General features: G+C 37.9%; 1 protein-coding gene across 2 annotated transcripts in view; it reads left to right on the forward strand.

The window, feature by feature from the left end:
* The window catches only part of il1rapl2 (interleukin 1 receptor accessory protein-like 2), a 212,065-nt gene extending 190,981 nt beyond the window's left edge, over positions 1 to 21,084 (forward strand). The window contains exons 7-11 of one of the 2 annotated variants that reach the window (XM_035531916.2): positions 2,236 to 2,365; positions 9,315 to 9,460; positions 15,006 to 15,146; positions 16,922 to 17,092; positions 19,064 to 21,084. In XM_035531916.2, the coding sequence (XP_035387809.2) occupies positions 2,236 to 2,365; positions 9,315 to 9,460; positions 15,006 to 15,146; positions 16,922 to 17,092; positions 19,064 to 19,758 (1,283 nt within the window). In that variant the 3' untranslated portion in view covers positions 19,759 to 21,084. The remainder of the gene's footprint in view (positions 1 to 2,235; positions 2,366 to 9,314; positions 9,461 to 15,005; positions 15,147 to 16,921; positions 17,093 to 19,063) is intronic. The other variant, XM_081699422.1, reaches the window with a different exon arrangement.
* Positions 21,085 to 22,545: the final 1,461 nt, after the last annotated feature.

A 22,545-nucleotide genomic window follows, 5' to 3' on the forward strand; every position in this document is an offset into this window, starting at 1 on the left:
ATGCAAATGACATACTGTACAACTGTCTTATGCTTTTTCTGGCTATATAGCTTCCACTCAGTTAGACTTGAAGAGGGTGAGAAAGCAGAAACACAGTGTTTGGGAGGGGCATCAGCTATCTGACTGTGGAGAGTAAAGATTACCCATTTTACATTTAAATGGGAGCAATTCTGGTGAAATACATTTTTCAGTCACTGAATGTTGGAATGGTATTCATGGGACATGCTTTTCATATTTTCACTGTATTCCCAAAAGAGCAAGATTAGGCTAATTATAAATAAATCACAGAGTTAGGTTATTCCATCTTTAAAATGGTGGTGTGTGTGATGCACTTCATATCATATCCCATTTCTCTGCAGGGAAGGATTACTTTCGATGAGATCAATGCTTGAAACATAAATAGCAAGACAATACATTGTTATGCCTTATACTGGTCTTGGGTTAATTCAATTTATCATAAACTTGCATATATCAATTGAAATGCAACACATGCAGTGTTTTGTTTGAGGTATTGTATAACATATATATAAGTATATAACATATATGTATAGATTATAGTCAGACTGAGGGTCCTCGATTACGATGATGTAATGTATTTTCAAGGTGAAAAAAGACACTGAACATGGGCACAACTGTTTCAGCTTGATGTCCTGGCTCCATTTCATAAGTTCAACATTTTTCTCAAATATAATTTTTCTCAAACATTCAATTACTGGTCTAGAGTGATAAATTTTTGCTTCCTTCAAAAATACCTGTTCCTTATGTTTTTTTGTGCAATGAATCCAAATATATTTTCACAATTTCTCTATTTTTTGGGGTTTGTGTTTTTTTGTGGGGGGGGGGGGGTTGTTAGGAGGGGGGTTGGTTATTATGTATAGTATGGGAAAGCAGTACCAAGGAAAGTGGATCCCCTCTATGTTGGCAGACTGCTGCTGGACACTGAAGAGTGAGGTTTCTGAGGCCAAATATAGGCAAAAATCATACATTGTACATCTTAGAAGTATGTTTGTACATATTGAATGTGTTTATAAAGTAATAATAAAGTAATATATTTAAATGTAAAATGTAATTGCTCTGTCACTTAAAAACTGTGATTAAAAAATCCAAAATGTAGATTCAAATTCAGCATAAAAAGTACTATAATGTCCACATATATTAGATCATATATTAGATTCAGAAACAAAAATAGTTTGTTGTACACTGTAATGTGAGCTTATAATTAATTGTAAACATTTATTTTTATGTGGACAGGGAATAGTTCTGTAAGTCTGACAGATTGCTAAAATGATTTTTTTTTAAAGCAACTTTATCCTCCTTGCATATGTAAACATGTGTTGCGGTTGTAATTTGTGAATAAAAAGTTAAATTTATACTCATTATTATGGCTTTGTGGATCAATTGGGAAAAATTAATTTGATGTAATTCAAATTCAAGATCTGAAACAACAAAATGCAAAGGGAATAAAAGTGCTTCAAGCTGAGCACTTCCGCAAAGCTCTCTAATTATCCTGACAACTTTAAGATTAGTCCTCATGAAATAAATGTGGGTAGCAATTATCATCCTCTTTGCTTCCTTCAGAAATCCACCAGCATGTGCTTTTATCTTTGTTTTGGTTAAAAAAGAAAAAAGAAAAGAAAGAAAAAAAAATGTGTGGATGAAAGAAGGGTGCCTGGCACTTTCTCCCACTGAGGCATCTTGGGAGACATCTTGGTAACATAATACCAGCAACACAACAGTGTTGCTGATTAGACACAGGAAGGGATTACACTGCTCACCAGACTTTTTGAGATTCTTTGTTTTAGGTGGGTACTCTTCTGGACAACCAACCTCACCACCTCCCCCACCCCCACCCCCAAAACCTCAAATTTTAATAGGCTGAAAGAAACAAACCACATGTCTTTTGGGGGTGGGGGGGTGGGGGGGATGCGCATCTTGTATTGATCTGCTAGTGTTTGAGGAGTTGGAATAAATCCAAGTGTGCCTTTAGAAACTTTTTTTAACAAATACAATGCGTTTTTGATTTTTAGATCACATTAATAGATTTTTCAAAGTCTGGCCCATATTGTCCTATGACTGAATATCAAGAACAGTGAATATCAATATACAGGTTGTGGAAAAGCCCTTCTCACTAAATGGTTGGGTTTTACCCCAGCTAAAAACATATGAAGAGCTTAGTGAAAAGTCTTTGTAGATGTAGATGTTTGTTGTGACTATGCCTTGTGCTTCTTTCTGCAGGCATGCCCCTCAGTTTGGACTGCAAAGCTTTCTTTGGCTATAGTGGAGAGTCCCGACCAATAATCTACTGGACGAAGGGGGACAAGTTCGTAGAAGAGTTGGAAGGACATGTCAGAGAGAGTGAAGTTAGGTAGGAATTATTTTATAACAGAGAACAATGTTTTGATGTGGATAATGGCAGTGCATTATGAATGATTAATGATATGTAATTTTGCTTAAATGGATGTTCTCTGTTCTCAGTTATTAATCAAGAATATATTTCCATAAAAAGCTATATTTAATGTGTCCAAGAGCCTGAAAAAGCCATCTTTAAAATGTCTAGTGTAAATTTGAAATATAACATAAAACTATTCTTCAAACTACAAGAGGTAGTATTTTTGGGTTTTACATGTGATGAAAATTCTTCTTTCGTATGGATCCTTTCAGCCATAAGTTGGTACTGCCTTCAGTATACATGATGCATGTTTAGACCCAAACCAAGTAATTGAGCAGCACCTCGTCCCAGAAGCCAATTTCTTCTGGCTTCAGGCTAAGATAAATATGGTTTTCCATGCTCTAAAAGCCTATTACATCACCATTGGCTTCTTAATACAGTACATCAAAGTTTTTCCCCTTGTGCAAAAGCACTGAGCTGGTGTTGAACATGCTTGTGCTGCTAGTCTTCATCAGCTGCTAGCCCTCGTCATATTCACTTTGTATAAGGCTCATCGCCAGCACTGATCATCATCAGTCCATTTTGTGAGTGAACGTATACTAGCAATACACTGGTAGTTAGTATACCAGTTGCTAGTATAGTAGCTAAATAAGCTTGTATTAGATACGTACTATATATTTATCTGATGATATTAAAAAAAAAAAAAAAAAAGAGAAAGCTTTATGTTTCAGACTTTTTAAATAAGCTTAGGTACAGCTTTGCTATTAAGACTTAGATGTTGTTATGGGCCATTTCAATCTCCATTGATTTCCTGGTGTGACATACAGCTCACTCCCAAATCTTGTTTTTGGATACAGGCAAGATTCATAATATTTTGAGAGAGGACTTCAATACTGAGGACTAGGTTATGCCTGCCTTTTTGGCTTGAGAGCTGATATCAGGTACAAGGAATGATGGCCCAGCATCTTAAAATGGTGGTGTGGGGAGGGGGTGGATCCTCATTCCCCATGCTTAGATGACTTTGCTGACACTGCATGCTCTGTATGCTGACTCATGGGGCAAAGTCTGGGATGCTGCAGGCCTTCACCATGAGATGGCCAAAATGGTGCAGCGCCTCCCGCTGGGCAGCCGCCTCATGAATGGCCGCACTTGTGCATAAGTAGCCGGTGGCCCATCTTCATGTATCCCCCGTCCACATACCCATCCAGTACATGTGGGCCTGAGGAGAGCAGCTGCTGGTTGCACCTCCGGGCCCCAGTCGTGATGCGAGTGAGTGGCATCTGTTTGCTGGCTGGAGTCATTCATCTGGTTTGGATCTGTTGGATGTAAAGGTTTGATTGGTAGCAGTATTATTATGTCATATTAAGATGGCGTAGATGATGCATTCATCATGGTGGAGTGATGTTTACGGTCGTCCATTTTGAAAAGGTGGAGGGTGGAGCCTTTCTAGCCTGTTTCAATATGGCTGGTTTCATTGTACTTGCAGTTGGAAGTGCTGTTTGACCTTCATTTTGAGCCTGGCATTTCAATGAGTTTGAAAACATAAGACAGTATTTTTGGGGATTTACACACTCATCTAATAGGGTGGCCCATTTGGAGTTTGTCTGAGGTTTAATGTGATTGTGCTCAGGCTGATGATGATGTGTTTTCCTTTTTTCACGCCTATCGTAGACACAAGATTGGTCTACACAAGTAGCATAAAAGCACATGAATAAAATAAAATACTGAATATATGTATACAGATCCATAAAAAACTGATACATGTATATATCAGCATCTTTCAGGAAACATAAAAGGAAAATATGCAACTTAACACCAAGTTAGATAGAAATGAAATAACAAAACAGACAAGGGGTTAAGGGTAATTGTAAGGTACAGAAAGCATTGAGGATATCTGTAGTTGTGATTTACTTGAATAACACAGTGCTTGTGCTTGTTTTAGTGAAAATACTGGCAACATGCCCTCTTCCTCTGTTCAGTTATGATGTAGGTGAGATGAAGGCAGCCACTTTGGAAATTAGTTTTTTGTTGCGTTAAAGTTGGAGGAAAACATCCTGTTTTGAGGTGAGTATGCACAGGCAAATTAGGTGATGTAATCGACCCACGACATAATCTCATATCGAGAAGGATATTGGCTGTCATTGCAGATTAGAGAGATGTATTTACATGTGTAAAACTGGATAACATTAATCTAAAACAACCTACTAAACTGGATTTAGGCGATCAATTTTAGTCACTTCTTTAAAGCATCTTGGGTGCATTCATACCTGCATTTTTATTTGGATAATCTTCATCCATCAGCCATCCTAAAATGCTTGAAATGACCAGGTATAAATGGAGTCTAAGCAGCTCTTAGCTCTTTGGATGGTTGGTGTCGGAGGATGATTTCCCTATTCCTCTGGATGTGCTAGCAATCAGAGAGCATAGCCACTTCTTAAAGATTAGTAAAGAATGTGTTTTTGAATTAAATCTTTATGGTGGCAGCCCATGTAATAGTGCATGCATTGAAAAGATTTTGCTTTTTCAGCTTGGATGTACTGTACTGATAAATAAAATATATGCACCTTATGTATATGTAAAACTTTTGACATTTAGCTCACGCTTTTATCCAAAGCAGCTCACAATTATGACTGAATACATCTTGAGCAATTGAGCAATTTAGGGTTAAGGGCCTTGCTCAGGGCCCCAACTGTGGTAACATGATTGTGTTGGGGCTTGAACTGGCAACCTTTCAATTACAAGTCAACTTGACCACTGAGCTGCCACTGCCCACTAGATGTATAACTTCTGTTACCCATATGTTGACTGTATAGTAACTGTGGGTTAACTCCTCGCCTTCGGGTGTTTGTAGTGTAGTGTTTGTGTGTGCCTTGGTGTCAGATTTAGGTCACATTGATTTCTTTCTAGCAGATATAGTGGTACAGCTTTCCTACAATCGTAGCTTCTCACAATATCTATATGATAGCTAAAAGTGGGAGCATTTGGTTAAGTTTATAACCTTGGTTCCCTGAACAAAGAGACAAGAGCACACTACCCTGCTCAGTAAATTGGATATACTCCCTTTGCAGAAAAGGGGAAGGGGATTTCCTTCCACTAAGCAATTACGTGGTTGAATTCAATGTAGTTTTCAGAATGACTTAAAGAAGGGTGTTGTCAGTTCTTGTTTCTTTATTAGAGGGCTAGATACATTTTGTGTATATTGTGTATTTATGAACTTGCATTAGATCTCACCAGTTATTTGTAATTTTGTTCCTCTGCACTCTGCAAACCATCAGCTGTAGATTCAGTGTGGTAGATCACAATATTTCATAATACAGTATATTACTGTTACGGTTCTATTGACACCCAGCCAAAGGGGGACAGACACATGCACAACATGCTCCTTCTCGCAGCTGCTCCCACACTCCCAATCACCAGTTTATTAGCCTAACCTAACACACCTGTCCCTTGTTCACGTTTCATTATCTCTCCCTACTTACGCCCACTAGTAATCTCCTACTGCACTTCGCATTTTGCCTTCATGCGATCAAGTAGCCGCAAGACACTACCAAAGAGCTCTCAGCAAAAAGTTTGTATCAATTTGTCCGGTCCCCTTTATGGCTGTATACCTATATGGCCAGTAGGCCATAATGAAATATAGGACGTTAATTATTTATACCATTCTGAGTAAATCGATGCACACTCTTGATTGTTTGTCGAGTGATGTCAGGATGAAGGCCGTGCATTTTTGTCAATAGACGTTAAAAGAGAGAGTAACCTTAGAACAAAAGTTTTTGAAATGAAGCGTGCTTTGAGCTCATTCAGAGCATGGGTCAGGATAGTGCTGCAAGAGCCTATGACCCAGTTTTCTACCAGTGACTGCAGATTAATGCAGTCTGTGCATGGGAGCGAGAAAAAGACTGAAACCTGGCAGTAGACAGAAGGAATGAAAAATACTGACTGGGAAAAAAAGGGAGCACACATTTGTGTATGGAGGTTTGTGTGTGTGTGTGTGTGTGTATGTGTGTGTGTGTGTGTGTGTGTGCCCACGCGCCATACTGGTAATTAGAGCCACCATGGGTATGTCTTAAAGATAAGGGCAAATGTGCAGTCAGTATAGCAGGCCACGTCTTTAAGTATGTCTATGCATTGACTGCTTGTTATCCAAGGAGTGAAATAAATTTCAGTGCAATGAATAAAGAGGAAAAACTGCTGTTGAAGGTTGGACATTATTCCAATGTATCTTCAGTGGAAAGCAGCTCCTATTTGGGTGCATTCTCTTCTGTTTTGTTTTCCTGCCAAGCGGGTTTAAACACCCTAACACACATACAAGTATGCGCACACACGCACGCACACATACCATCAGCCCAGCTAATGCCACGGCTAATTACTCTGCCTCCGATGGCAAGCACATCCTCTAAATAGAGATGTGAAAAGCCTAGCTGCCATGCTGTCTCACCCAGCCACCCCCACTCACTTTCTTGGTTCTGTAGCCCTCCTTCCCATTTCTCTTACCCATATCCCCCATCTATCCCACCGGGTATGCAGCCTTATTTCACACCTGATATTGGCTTGATGTCTGGTTGGTTTAAAGAAAATCGAGTATTGCTTTTGCATATTACATCAAAACCTGGGTTTTCCCACCATTTCACAATCACAAAGCAGGTGTAGATGGCTATGTGCTTTAATGATTTTTTGCTAATTCAAAAGCATTTCAGTAGTAATAGTTGTGCCTTCATACAAAGAAATATCACTGATACATCTTGATTGGCAAGGTAAAAGGGCTCGCTCTATCTGTCTATCTATCGATGACATATATGTTTCTGTAAGTCATAGCATGGCTGTTTCACAATCCCTCATCTGTCATGCATTCTTTCTTTCTTTCCTCCCACCAACACCTTCCATTTTTACTCAACAATTTCCATACTATCATTGTCTATGAAGTGCATGTTCATGGTAAACCGTGAGATCATAAGGTACCTCATAGAAGTGTTACAATGTATCCTTCATTCACCCTCTATGTAACATTTACTCTTTCTCTCAGATACAGGGGAATATATATATTTGTTTATTTGGGTTTTTTTGCTTCCTCAGCCTTTGTGACAGCCATGTGCATCATGTACTATAGTTGGTCGTGCCACCAATAGCCAATTTTTAAGCATGGCAATGTGGTGATAGGTTTTAGAGTCTAATTGACTACCTGAGCATAAAGCTATATCAACTTATGATTGACTTTAACTTCAAATCCATTAAAAGTATTTTGATTATGTAGTCTTCATTTATTTAGAGTTGCATTTGTTTCTCATTACAGTGTTTCTCATTTTTGTCTCATTGTCAAGGGGAAAAAAGGAAGCAAAAGAAAATAATGAAGTAGTTATTGCAAACACCTGTATGGCAAAGTTTCGGTGGCTGAATTGGTGTCTAATTGGTGTCTATTTTTTGTTGTCAAAGAATCAGATGGATAACTGCAGAATCCAGCTACATATATACAAATATATTACATTATTTAATTTTGGTACATTTGATTTGTTCAGTTCTATAAAGATTTGTGTTCATTCTGGAAAATGAAAAGAGTTTAGATTTAACCATCACAAGTTGACTTCTTTGGTTAAGCTCACTTGATGAAAATGAAAATGATTGAAAACACAAGGAAAATGCAGTGCAATGTGGATTTTTGAAATTCATTCCCTACCAAATTAACCACATATACAGATTTAAGCAGTTGCTCTCCTGCAGATGTATGTAATCATGACAACGGACCTATGAATCAATAATGAAGTATGTTTGCCCTCAACCATCTTGATAGTGGAGACCTACATATTTGTGGGGGTTTGGCTAAGACTACAATGAATACAATAATAATTTTAAAAATGATAATTCACCCTATTATTAAAGGGTAAGTTTAGTTAAGACTGTCTCTTGTGGCACTGGCCTGAGAAAGGGCCTAGTAATCCTTACCAAATCCCCAAGCAAGATGCTCTAGAATGCACAGAGACCTAGCACAAGTGAATTTTAGTTTATTCCAACATTTTTAAATACAGTCAAGACAAAATTAAATTATTCTTCAGGGGCTTCAAAGTCCATATAAAGACTGGTCAGGATCTTCTCTCTCTCTCAGGCAGGTTGTTCTCTGTGTGTGGCTGGAGACCCTGTTTGCCATTTTGCAAACAAATGGACCCCACAGACTTAATCTGCTGTATTTATCATGAGCTATGCTAGCTCATATCATTATATTCTGTTTTATAAAAGAAGATAAATAATCACCTCAAAAATATTTCCAGGCCTTGTCTTGTATTATAGACACTTATGATAACTTCATACAAATTAGCTTGTGTGAACTTGGGGCTAGATCCTGTTGGTTCCAGGTGTAAATGGGTTAGCTGTTGTCCCAAGAAACACACTGTGTGTGAAATGCCTAGCAGTTTAAAATATCCTCTGAAACTTGTGTTTGGTACATGAGACAGCATCAAATATCATTCAAGACAAAGACAAAAAGTGAGATTCTTGAGGATGTTTTTTTTTTTTTTTTCATTGCCAACAGTAAATTGATTATTGCTTTTCCCCTTAAGTGCCAGTGCCATATCATTGGTATTCTAAAGTTGCTGATTATACCCATAAATTTTCCATGTCCATGATTTTAAAAGCTTATTTTGGAGTAAGCTGAGGTTCAGCTCAGCTATCGTTTAATTTACTTTTCATATTGTTTCTATTGTTAACACTTTATTTCCACTGGGGGGGGGGGGGGGGGGGGGGGGGTTGAGAGTGTTTGTGAATCCCTCATCTGTGTTGGGCCAGCATATGGAAACATGGCACTGGTTGTAGGAACAGAAAAAAAACAGCAATCATTTTGAAGATTTGTAATGCCAAAAATTGAGTGTATCAGGATTTGTATCGAGTTAAAGGTTTAGACAACAAGTTCTCATTCTGAAGGTTGTATTGTGTGCAGGGTCACCAGAGAGTACTTGGGAGAGAAAGAAGTGGAGCTGAGTCTAACCTTCGATGCTGTGGAGGAGACAGACATGGGCAACTACACCTGCACTGTGGAGAACCATAATGGGCGTGGGCGTGGAAGTGTCCTCCTTCAGAAGAAAGGTAAAGTTCACTAAAACCTAATCCTATTACAAAGTATGGGTCTGCTGACTTCTTCTTTATTCAAAGGTCTTGCAAGTATGGTAAGAGAACTAATGCAGGCCTTTCATGCTATGCTGTGTTGTGTTAAATCTAAATTCACAAAAAGCCTGCACCCTGAGTCACAAAGGACAAAAGCAATTTGGTACAATCAAAATAAATTAATGTTTTATAACTTTGAGCAAAAGCATCAGTGCAAGGCTCTTTTTGGCCTTGCTGACTTCTCCCAAGGAGCTGCTATGACCCAGTTTCGTAGAAAAACAATTATTCAGTCCCATCATATAGCCATTAACATCAGAAGCAGAAAATGTATGATTATCTTTACTCTGAAAATAGGACTCGTGGATCTTTGACCTTGAATAATAGTTTTGCAGTAGATATACAGCAAGAATATGGTTCAAAGGCTACCAAACCTTAAACAGATAGATCACACAAAGTTATTAGTTAATCAGGCTTTTAACTCTTGAGTCACTAATTATCAGAGATGTGGGTCTGGGCTCTGGGATGTCACAGTTTGACTGTGGAATTGAGAAGTGATTAGGTATATGGACTATGTACGTAGGAAGAAGGTGATAAAATCCTACCTCATCACATCCCTGTGGTCATTGTAGACATATTATGAGACTATTTCCTAGAAGGAAATGACTAGTTTGAAAAATGCCCTCTTTCCCCAAATGGGAGTGCACATTCCATAAATGTGCCTGTTTCTAAAGGCAATACTGTCGCCTTGAATATGAGGCTAGGTGTATTGCCTTGGCTTACTTATTTAGCCTCTAATGCAACTTCGCCTGCCGCTCAATTCAAGTCTGCTTAACATTATTTCAAAAACATATTTTGAAATAAGTTCCCAGTGCCAGGTAGACTGACCTGTGAATACAATCACAAAATTTCTTCCAAAAGACGAAAGAGGCATAACACAGACAATTAATTACTCAGATTCTTAAGTATCCAATTAGTTTCAGCGAGAGCTACCATGGGTTCAGATGTCACATTATAAGTATTCTATAAGTATTGGTCTGAATTGCTATTTTTCATGTGCGCTCAAGCACCAAACATAAGCTAAAAGCACAAACAATTGAAGTACAGAAAGGTGATCTTTTATTTATGGCAGGGTTTTGGATGCAAATATGATATGTATCAAATTTCTGTTACATAATTGTTGGGGGATTATAAAACTTCGTGTCCATATTCCCTGTTTTGGGTCAGCATAAATCTTGGAATTAAATAGTAAAAGGACAGTAAAAAAATATTTGCTTTGGATGCAATAACTACACTTAGCCAGCAACCCCTAACACTAGCATGTCTATCCATCATCACCCTCTGAGACTGCTTCACCAAGCCTATGCCATTTGCAGCTATTTGTGCTGAGGGGTTCCTGACTTCAGCCTCCTTTTCATAAAGTACAATACATGCTTGATTGGGTATAAATTAAGCAATAAACTTGGATCATCATCCCAAGCCTTCCACTTTAACCCTCTGGGTGTCTTTGGTTACCTTGGTGCTGGGTATAGTGTCACATTGTGCAGTGAATTTGGTAGGAACTTACAGAGGCAGACTGGATACTTTTGCATACTTTCAATCTTTTACACTTGTCCCATAGAAGTCTTCTGGATGGTAAACCCTCACTGCACTTTGAAAAACTTTCAAGGGCACAAAAAGATTTTAAAAAACACATTTCCGTCCTTTGTATATATGGCTAATACCAAGTATATTTTAATTTAGTGATTGTTTTCTGCTCTGTTTTTCTAAATATTATGAAAATATGTGTAATACCATTGCTGGTTTGGACTGGTTCTAATATAATACATACTGCATACATCCTTTTCTTTAAGGATTAAAATAGCCTGTTATTCTTTCCTAGGCAGATGTTGAATCTTCATAGTGGGTCATGCCTACTAAATCTAAAGTAGATTTCCAAGCCAAAAGCAATTCAGTTTTATATGTGCTGTTTCAATGCAGCTGGAAGCTTCTAACCAATTTAAAAAGCAAACCAAAGTTGTGTGATCTACTTACTAAACACAAGCTTACTGTCCCACTGATTATGTTTACAAATAAGAAATGCTGAAGAGACAGGCAGCTTCCAGATTGTAAAATACATAAATCCTGAAATACCCACAAATAAATGAATATAATGTATTTCTATGTTATTTATCTTTAATCCAATGAAGCTTTGACTTCATTGTACCGTACTTCTAGAATGTCCTGTGTTTGATGTTAAATGGGAGTAGCTGAGCAAACCTGGGCTTTACTTAGAGTGGAACAGTAGAGTCAACTCCATAAGTGCAAGCATGACTGCTTTTTTCAGTTTTATTGAACCTCTCATTTACAACTTCATACCTCTTTCTCCAATTTATAAACCTGTATATGGATGCCCAGAGAAGAATTTCTCTTTGCTCTTTGAATTGTGCATTGTTGAATAGATAAAACTGGTCTGATGAAATAAGATAAAGAGTGGGTGTGAGTAAGACAGTGGTCCAAATCGCAATGCAGGAGCATCAACTGAGGGTTAGAATGGAAAGCTAATGGAGTGTGACAGAGACAGAAAGAGAGAGAAGGGAAAGAGACAGAGAGAAAGGTGAATATAATTAATTTTGATTCATTAAACATGAATTTATTTTCACCATCTCTGCCAGCTTATTTAAATGTTGTTCAGTATTAATACTGACACCCCCCTTGACATTTGGCACTTAATGTAGAGAAATGAATAATGTTCCCCAGGGTCCAGGATTCTCTTGGTTTCTGATGTTATTCCAGGTGTCTTGAATCCTTATGCCAGGCCCACAGTGACCTCTACTGGTTAATTAAACATTTGCTTAAATAAGGATCAGCTAACCCTAAAGGGTCTGTATAATGATTTACAATATAATACTCTTGGCTGAAATTATCACACATGCCTGAAAAGTTATCTCTCATGGGCCTAAAGCATACATTTTTGTATCATTATCTTCACTTCCTACGTAAGTTCTTCAGGCTAATTTTCTGAACTTCAGAAAATTGCCATAAATTATTATGCATTCATTATCATTCTGAATTATCTTATTTGACATTCCAGAGGTTCCTAAGGGCTAAGCACCCTGCATCATTTGTTCAAAAATATCACTCATAAAATGACTAATACTTAAAATCTAAGAGTTAAAAGGGGAGCTTTGAGTCTATAGATTGAAGTCCTGCTTACAGAGACCAGTAAAAAGAACATACATTTTTACATAGAGCTACTACAGCCAAGAAAAAATGACTCTCACTACTCCCACTGTATCTCTTGAGGTCAGTGCTCTCGTTGAAATGAGAATATGGTTGGATATGAAATTAGATTAAAAATGTCTCAACATATTTTGCACCGTGTGCAGTACAGTGCAGGCTGTGCCCATGGACAGCAACTACTTAATAGCTGTTAAATGACTTAAACGAACTTTAATTGAAGGGTAATGTGTCGCTGAACAGTCACTGCCTGCTTTAAAGGCGGTGGGCAGTGTGTCCATACGTAACATCATCACAAAACCACTATGGCATTTGAAAAAAGCAGAGACAAACAACTGACAGCAGTGTCAGTTGCTGCTGTCAAACAGGATAATTCCAACCTGATTTTCAATCAAGTTTAATTGTATATATTCAAGCTGAATTTTTTTTTTAACTAATAACATAAAATATGCACTAGTCCATATAGAGTGTCTCTTTTGTGAAGCATCAGCAGGTTATGCTTATATAAGTCTGGAACACGAATAGCAAATTCTACAGTGGCAAGTTCTTTTCAATCACTCATACAAGCAGTTTAAGAACTAAGGTGTTTGTATGAGGAGTTCTTGCATGTGGTCCATAGTTTGACAAAGAAATACCATTTGTACATGCAGCTTCATAAAATACATTTTCCTTAAGATATTAAATGCATAGATCAAAGTAGTAGTAGCTATCCTAAAACATGAATCACTTTATTTTTTACCATGCACATATTGACACATATGTGCCTACACAACAAGACTGTGATTAAAACTCCAGGGGCTAAATACTGATTCTGTGGGCCAGTAACTACTCTCTAAGCAAGAAACACCTCTGCTCTTTAAAATTAAACTGTTTCCAAGGAAGGCATCCTGTAAATAGACTGAGTTGTCCTGCTTAGCAAAGGCAAGCATTTCTTCCACAGGGGGAAAGTACATAGAGTCGTTTGCATTCCCTCTGTTCCTGCCCACTAACCCCACATCCTTCTGTCTAAATGTCTAGCCCTTTAAAGTTTCTTGAAAATGAATTGTATTATTTTCAAATGTCAAAATAACACAAATGCCCACACTAGGCATTCATAACACTGCCACCGGGTTCTGCATTTTTTATATGCAGTCTATTATAGTAACCACAGTCACAGTATTAAGTGATGGTTAGTGCCACTCGCTTAATTTTTGCAACAGATCATTTAATGATGCTCCATCATGAAACTACAAAGAAAATTAATAAGTTAAAAACATAATAATGAGTGCACTTTTAATATTAAGAGTATTTTATCAAGATGTGGCATATCATCAACATCTTAAAGGTGGGTGGGTTATATGCTTATTTCACAGATAATAAAATTTTATAATTGAAAACATGTGCACTATATCACCTAAGGCACTACATAGGGCCATTGACAAGTGGCAAGCGCATTCTGTACTGTATGACAGATGCCGTTGTATGTGAGAAATGATGCTGCTATCACAGGGGCTGAGTGAAGCAGAGATTAATGGCTCATTTTAGTAAGTGACAGTACAGCAAACATGAACGATTGCAGCTAGTCAAGGAGTTTTGAGGTCCCCTCCTCAGACATCCATATTTCTCCCATCTGTTTCAGGAATATATTTTCCTTCCTGTCATCTCTGTCTCTCTTCCTCTCTCTATCTTTCTCTCTTTCTCTCTTTCTATCCACTCTTTCAGGCTTATTGTGCAGTATGTGTATTCCGTTCTCAAAAAAGACTTGAGATGCCAAACTTCTAAATCTGCTTTATAAGGGAAAAAATCCCAAAGTTTGTAAATGTTATATTATTCTTGGCTTTAATGTTATCTCCCTAATGCAGTGGTCAGCAACTCTCCAAGAGATCGACCTTGCTGAAAATCTTAGCTCCAACCCACACCTAACTCGATTGGAGTAGACAATCAAAGTTTTGAGCAGGAATTGTTTAGTAGAATTGAGCACATTAGATGTGGTTTAGAAGGGTATTTGGCAGGATACTAGAACTCCAGGTTCAGGTTTATTGACCAGTGTAGCTAAATACAAACCACATTTTATGTCTTTCTATAATATAATTAAAAGCTTTCACAAATAATAAGGAAAGTGATTATAGAAAGTCTGAGAAGTTAGTCATCTGGGGAAAGGGATTGGAAAGGTGGGGAATTTCTTCATGAGAGGAGGGCAAGAACTCTGTTATTTTTGCAAGTGACAGTGTAAAAGGGGGGAGAGCTGAAATGATTGCTTGGTTAGTATGTACTGTAGCACATGGCTGCTCTCACCACTTCGTCCTTGCCTCATGTTTACTCATTTTTACAGATGCATACAGGTTGGAGCTGGCTGGTGGGCTTGGAGCCATCTTGTTGTTGCTAGGGGTCTTCACAGCCATCTACAAGTGCTACAATGTGGAGATTATGCTCTGTTATCGACATCACTTTGGCAACGATGAGACAGAGGATGGTGAGGGGGCTTTTTTTTTCCCTTTTCCCCAGCAAATTAAATGAATGTTTTTTGTAAAGTAATTAAATAGCAGAGTGAGTTAATGAACTGTGGAACTCTCCCACATGGGACACCATTCCTGTATCCCAGTGATGCCATTTCCTGTTTGTAAGCAGAGGGACACATAATTGGCCATGCTGTCACAGGCTGGCAAGCATGCCAGTGTTCTTCTGTTTTTGTCCGTATAAGCATTACGTTAGCCAGCCTGGCTACTAGGTCCTGCTGACAGGTTTAGACAGTTACCATTCACCATGAGGAATGTTGAATTACTTGACAGTGCTGCATGTGAAAGGATCAGCTCATGGCTTCATTTGCTTTGGACTGGTGGTACTGTCTCATAGGGGTGATACAACAATAGAAAATTACTTCCAAGAAAGCCCTAACAAGGCGGTTTCATATGAGAGGTACAAGAGCATATATGTATGCTAGCATTTATAAATGGATCACCCATGTCAATATCAAAATCAATCACCCACTGGGAAACTGGGATGCTCGTGCTCGCTCACTCTCTCTCTCTCTCTCTCTCTCTCTCTCTCTCTCTTTCTCTCTCTCTCTCTAATTATTTATTCATCTGTTGTATTAACAAAACTTCTGATTGACAAATGGAGGAGAAAGACTACTACTGGGTTCAAGACTACTACTGGGTAGTAGTGAAGCTGGACAAGCAGATAATTGCTTGACCATCAACAATAATGGTCATCGAGTCACCAAAAACAGTAACAAGGAAGAATCCATTCACTTCTGATGTCGGAAAAGCCCTAAGAACCAGCCAGGAACCACGTACCAGTGAACCCTCAGATGTCCAAGTGAATCATTCCTACTGGAGCTCCTCTTCCTGACTAACTGGGGGCTCAACCGACCAGCTGATTTATAAGCAACATAAATAACCAAGTAGCTTTTGTTTTGAAAGTGTGTTGGAATTGCCTATGACGTCACAACCATGTCTTCTAGGATGTATGCATCATGTATGCATCACAGTGAGAGACCATGGCCCCTTTAAGGAGGCTGTTTGCAAGTTTATGGTCTGCTGAGAAGCAAAATCATTAAATGGCAAGAAAGGAGTGACAATTTAAACAAGAGAAGTCAAAAGAACAATAGCAATAAACATATCAATTGCACAATTTTAAATATTTTTAGCACATTTTGCAGGTACTTTTGCAGGTGTTCATATGAGCACAAGGCCCAAAATTTATGTTAAATGCTACTAAGTATTTCCAGTATATCCACCAAGTGTCATTTAGTTTAATATGAGGTTTAATACAATGCCTGATAAAACTGGACTCCTTTTTAAAGGGACTAAGGAAGCATTTTCTAGAAATATAGGAAATTTTAATAGGACTCTCAGGCTCCTCAGTAATTCATACTGAAATCACACTTCAGTGACTAGTAATTCATACAATACCTCCCTTAGGATAATAATAGTTAATTTTAGCTAAAAAAAACAAACAAAAAAAAAAACAGGTATATTCCAGACATAATGAGGAAAAAAACTGTTTATCTAAAGTCAGTTGTGCTGGCAGTTTTCATCTTAGATTAAATGAAGAATGAGGAATAAAGCAGTGCCATCTGTCTGATTGCCCAATTTCCTTCTGGGATGGTGATAAATGAGATGATTATATTCAAAATAGACATTAAGTAGTTCATAAGATGCATAAACCATTTTTAAATTTTAGGTCTTTACGCTTATATTCCATTTGTACCCATTTTGTGTAATAACAGAACTGTTTTGCTCACAGACAACAAGGAATATGATGCCTACCTCTCGTACACCAAAGTGGACCTGGACTCCGTGGGGCCAGAGATAAGTGAGGAGGAGCAGTTGGCTCTGGAGATCTTACCTGACGTGCTGGAGAAACACTATGGCTACAAGATGTTCATCCCAGACCGAGATCTCATTCCCACCAGCAGTAAGTCTCAGGCTTTGTAGATCTTCAGCTTCTTCCAACTCATCATTTTCTGCCCCCATGGCTTATATCCTAAGCTTTAACTACACTGAACCTCAGACTTAATGGAAGATGTTTCACATGATTAGAACAAGGAGGCCTGAACTGGTTTAAAAGCTTAGGTGTTTTTTGTTTTTTTTCTTTTTTCGAAACCTATAACCTAAAGGGCATTTTTGCTGAGGCATTGCTAGATCTCCAAATCGACTTTATCAGAAATAATGCTGGTGAGTCAGAGGCCCAGCGCACTAGATCAGTGATAAATCGTTTCAAATTCTGCTGTGCCTTATGGGAGCTTCTCTCTCTTTCTGGCTGCCATTTATTTCAATGTCAGAAGGAATAAAGTCAAGAGTCATATCCTAATCTCATATGCAGCTGCTGCACTACATTTGTCACCTTTTCACAACAGAGGCAAACAAATACTGCAATAAACACTGTTAAATGTGAGGCTTCTGGCTCAGAGGATGGTGTGCCAGGTTTCTTAATCTGTTTAAGCTGTCCCTTAGTCACGGGAAAAGACTTTGAGAGCTTATTTCATGTCAGAAAAATATATGACAGATCTAAGAAAATAATATCACTGCAGCCCATATTTTGTTGACTAATGTGCTGTGTGCCTTAAATTCCTGATGCACCTATATGTACTTTCTAAGACAGAATTTCTAAGAATGATTTACTACCAAAAAAGACCACTAAGAACTTAAAAATACTCAGTTCTGTATATGTGCTCAGGGGTGATGTCTTTTTCTGCTGTTAACAAGCATGCAAGCCAAAATAACATTCCAACGCTTTCTAAAGATACTGTGCTAGTGTGCATGATTTATGAGTCATTACAAAACACAATGCATCTCTTATTCATAGGAATTTATTATATAGTTTATATTAGACCTCCATTCAGCTACATTATTAGGCAGTAGATTATTTACAGCTCCCACAAATGCAAGTACCATAAAGAGTTAGGCAAAAAAGAAAATACTGAGTTGAAGAATTTTTTAAAGCTGTAGCTTTGAAGTGACAGCAGCAAGAAGATGAAAGCATCAAGGAAAATAGTGACAGTGAAAGCCAAAGTGAAAGTCAAAAACATTAGCAGGCAACATTCACAGATCAAATTGAGACATATTTTCCTTAAATGACATTTAATGCTCTCGCTACCAAAACATGGATCGCCAACATACACTGACATAGGAAAGCAAAACCTACAAGGCAAAAATGTATATTTATACTTTATCTATAATTATCTATAATTTCAACAAATCACTGAAAGCTATATTATTGATGAGTAGCAAACTGATCCTGCTACAGTGTGGTGTTGCTGTTTCATCATAAAAATGGCTGGGAAGTCATTTGACCAGGGTTCTTCTAACACTTTGCTAGATGCAGGGATATCTTGGTAACAGAAGTTGTGTCAGAAGTGTCAGATTCCCTCATCATTGGCAGGAAAGACAGTGGGTGTCAGGGGCATGTGGGGGAGGGGCACATGGACATCAAGCACACCAAGCACACCATTACAGTGTTAGAAATGCATGCACCAGCACTGTGCACAGAATGTAGCATTGAAACTACAGCTAAGCAAAAGCTAGGAATTCAGTAATATTTTATTTAGTAGGAAACTGTGTCAGGTTCTGAGGTTTTCCATTTACTGTCTCTCCACAACAGCAGATGGTGACAGGATGAATCAGTCATAAATGACATTTTAAAGAGGAGACCTGGAAATGAACTTTAGAATGTTGAAATGAGTAAACACTGCCCTTTATGTGTTTTTCATTACAAATATAGAGCACTTTTCTAGTCCTTTCATTCTAGAATTGTGTGATATATTGGTATCTCTCTCTCTCTCCTCCAACATTAATTATTTCTATCTCTCACATGTTAACTCTCACACTCTTTCTCTTTGTCTTACTGTAACACACATTAATCACCTCTCTCTCATTCTCTCGCTAGTCTACATTGAGGATCTGGCACGAAGTGTGGAGCAGAGCAGACGCCTCATTTTCGTGCTGACCCCTGAGTTTGTGGCAAGGCGTGGCTGGAGTATCTTTCAGTTGGAGCCACGGCTGCACAGCATGCTGGTGACGGGCGAGATCAAGGTCATTATGATCGAGTGTGCTGACCTCCGCAACATCATCAACTATCAAGAAGTGGAGGCCCTCCAGCACACCATCAAAGTGCTCTCCATCATCAAGTGGCGAGGCACCAAGAGCAACCAGCTGAAGTCCAAGTTTTGGAAGCAGGTGGTATATGAGATGCCTGTGAAAAAGAAAGAGACTCTGTCTCGCCGACAGGTGCTGGACTCTGGTGAGCAGGGCCTCTTTGGCGACCTGCAGGCTGTCTCTACTATCGCCATGACGACCACCTCACCTACAGTGGCACCTGCCCATGCTGAGATCCCAGACTTTAATCAGTCTACCCTCCCACAGATGCGACACTTCTGCCGGAGCTATGAGTATGAGATGCCAGCCTCATCACTACAAATAGCGACACTCAGCAACCGTCACATGTACTGCAATATCCCTATGACGCTGCTCAATGGACAAATGACCCAGAATAACACTGGGGGAAAGGCCAAGCAAGATTTTCACTTAAACAACACATTCGTCCCACTGTCAGGGCGAGAACTCAGCAGTGATATCTGGTAGAAACATCAACGGCAATATCTTCCAAGGTCCGTCACTTTTTTTGGTTTTGTTTTCATCTGATCTGCATGATATAATTTCAAAAAGACTGTAAACATGATATTTTGCTCCTTCCTTCTGGGCCTTTAATTAGCTGTGTTCATTTTAAGGTTTTGTTTCAGCTGAAAAATAAAAAAAATCTCAATATAAAGTTGCTATGAATATAATTTTCCTACTTGAATTTCTCCTTTTTGGAGATGAGTAATAAGAAACCTTGTTTTTCATGTTCAAGGAATTGATAGTATGTACAGTTTCATATCTTATGAAGACATTCAAGATTCCTTAATATTGGTCTGTGAATTGATTGAGCCCACATTAAAAAGTTTTTGCCTAGAACTTTTTCATTTTCAGGTGAGTGACTGCTTTGGTCATTGCAGCACAATTATGTAAAGGCAGGTTGAACACATTTGATGTGAGCTTTAAAAATATTACAGTATATTAAACAAATAAATGCTAATTAAATTAACAAAAAAAATTGTGTTTGTTGGAAGCCAATTAAATATTAAATATTGATATTTAAGTATTTTAAAAACTACAGTTTGCTTGATTTTCAGTGAGTTAAGTTTGCTGTCTCTTCACTGAGGACTCAAAATGAAGTTTTCTTAAGGCTTTCTGTCTAATTATGTTTTTTGTTTGTTTGTTTAGTTGGTTGGGGTTTTTTTTTTTTAAGAGAGAACTTGCTTTTTTGTCTGATAGACCCAGCAGTTGTACCTTGTATCAAACACAAATTATGCCAGTCAACTGTATTCATTTTATTATTTACATATATTATTCAGTACACTCTCGTAGCATTTGTATGTCATTATATCATGACACCTTTTCTTTATCGGAAAGTGTTGCCACTACATCTAGGGGTCTCTGGCATAAAATGCACTCTGTAGCCAACACTGACAGTGAGTTCTTTAGAATGATTAAATGACACCAAATTCTCTTGGTGATTTTCATGTCATCTTTTCTCAGCTTTTATATATATATATATATATATACACTTAGATGTATATGATGCAATCAGTCTGAATATGTTGCATAAAAAAGGTTTTTGAAAATAAATTATAATAACCAGGAATAACTAAATTCAATAGTGCCATCTAGAGGTGCATTATGATAGCTCATATCTCTTTAAATTCACTATTGATAATATTACTGTTTTCATTAAACTATTTCATTTGCATCCTTAATATGACATTTGAAGTAGATCAAGACACCTTTTTAAGGTAATAAATTGTTTTTGTTAAATGTTACATAATTTCATTATTTTGTGAAATAAAATTTCATGGCAAATAGACAGTGGCTAATGGCTTTGCAGGACTTTCCTTTAATACAATACAACTGCATTAGTTTAAACATCTTGGAAACTACAACACTATGAATTGTGTTTCCTTCCTCTTTTTTTGCATAAATATCACATCAAAATATATTTTTCTTACATAGAAGAACACAGTATGTGAATTACAAACAAGAAAGGATTTCTCAGTTACCTAATATATGCATTTGGCTTTTTCCATGCATATATAGAATTTCCTTAATAAAATTGCAGCTTTAGCATACACATATTATTCAACAAAATACACAAGTTCCCTGCATTTTAACCATTATGCAATGAATATCCCAAGGCCATATGAAAGTCACTAAGTGTCCAAGATTTATTAACATTCCACAGCATATGTCCCATCCCTTAGGGCTGTTCTTCAGCAGCTGGAAATGGGAGTTCTATGCAGTTTATGGAAGTCAAGAAAACAAATTTGTATTCACACACAGGAAACTGCTAGGGTACTGAGTTTTTCCAATCTGACTGAGAGAACTGAAGTTGGTACATGTGAGTGTGTTTGTGTTGTGACTGCATGTGACCAATGTGCTGCATTGCCTGGACTCATCCCACCAGGGGCAGAGGCTAAAAGGAAAAAGCTGAGACCCAAGGCACATGTGGGCTGCTTTATTACAAGAGCAACCAGCACATCTAAAAGATTGCCCTATTCTGACCTCTTGTTTTGTGTCCCACATGGTTTATGTTAGCACATAGGTGTAATATGCCACTCTATGATGTTCATGTATTCACAGTAATTTGTAGAATATTTCAATATATTATTGTATTGCTAGATGAAAAAGGGGGAAATGTTCATCAAGTAACAGTAGGCCTGTGGGGTCTCATTGTCCAAATAGGTGGGCCAGGTTTTTCAGGCCACTGCCCACTGTTCATGAATATCAGTTTCTAAGCATATTCAACATATAAACGCTATTTTAAATCCAAGTCAGTCTTTGCTAACTCATATTAGCAATAGGTTCTGCTTGTGCTTCGTCTCAATAGAGGTCCCTCTGTAGCCTGTACACAGTGCCCCTGTTTAGAGGTCAGCTGTTTCTGAGAATGGGTTGCTCCAGCCGTGGGTCATGGACCAGAAGAATGATATTAAAAGGTTTGTTCACTAACAAAGTAGTATATATGACCTGTTACTCTTTGGAACAAAGGAAGACTAGTTTATAAGCTTTCTTTTCTATCCACAGATTAACTATTTCAATAATTTAAAGTTTCATAGTTGGAAAAAAAAAGGAAAGTGCAAATGAAAACCACAGACAACTCAGTTGCTTTACTGATAACTAGCAACCTAAAATTATATAATCATAATTTGAATAAAGAGCACTGAGACTTTAAGATTTAAAGTCACTTAACTTAAAAGAAGGCTAGTTTGATGACAACTAGAGGAAACGGACTAAATTTCTTGGGGAGAGGAGGGGGCACTGTTTCGGTTTCCTGAG

Source organism: Electrophorus electricus, chromosome 16, assembly GCF_041902795.1.
Source record: "Electrophorus electricus isolate QZ-2024a chromosome 16, ASM4190279v1, whole genome shotgun sequence".
In the NCBI taxonomy this organism is placed as follows: Eukaryota; Metazoa; Chordata; class Actinopteri; order Gymnotiformes; family Gymnotidae; genus Electrophorus; species Electrophorus electricus.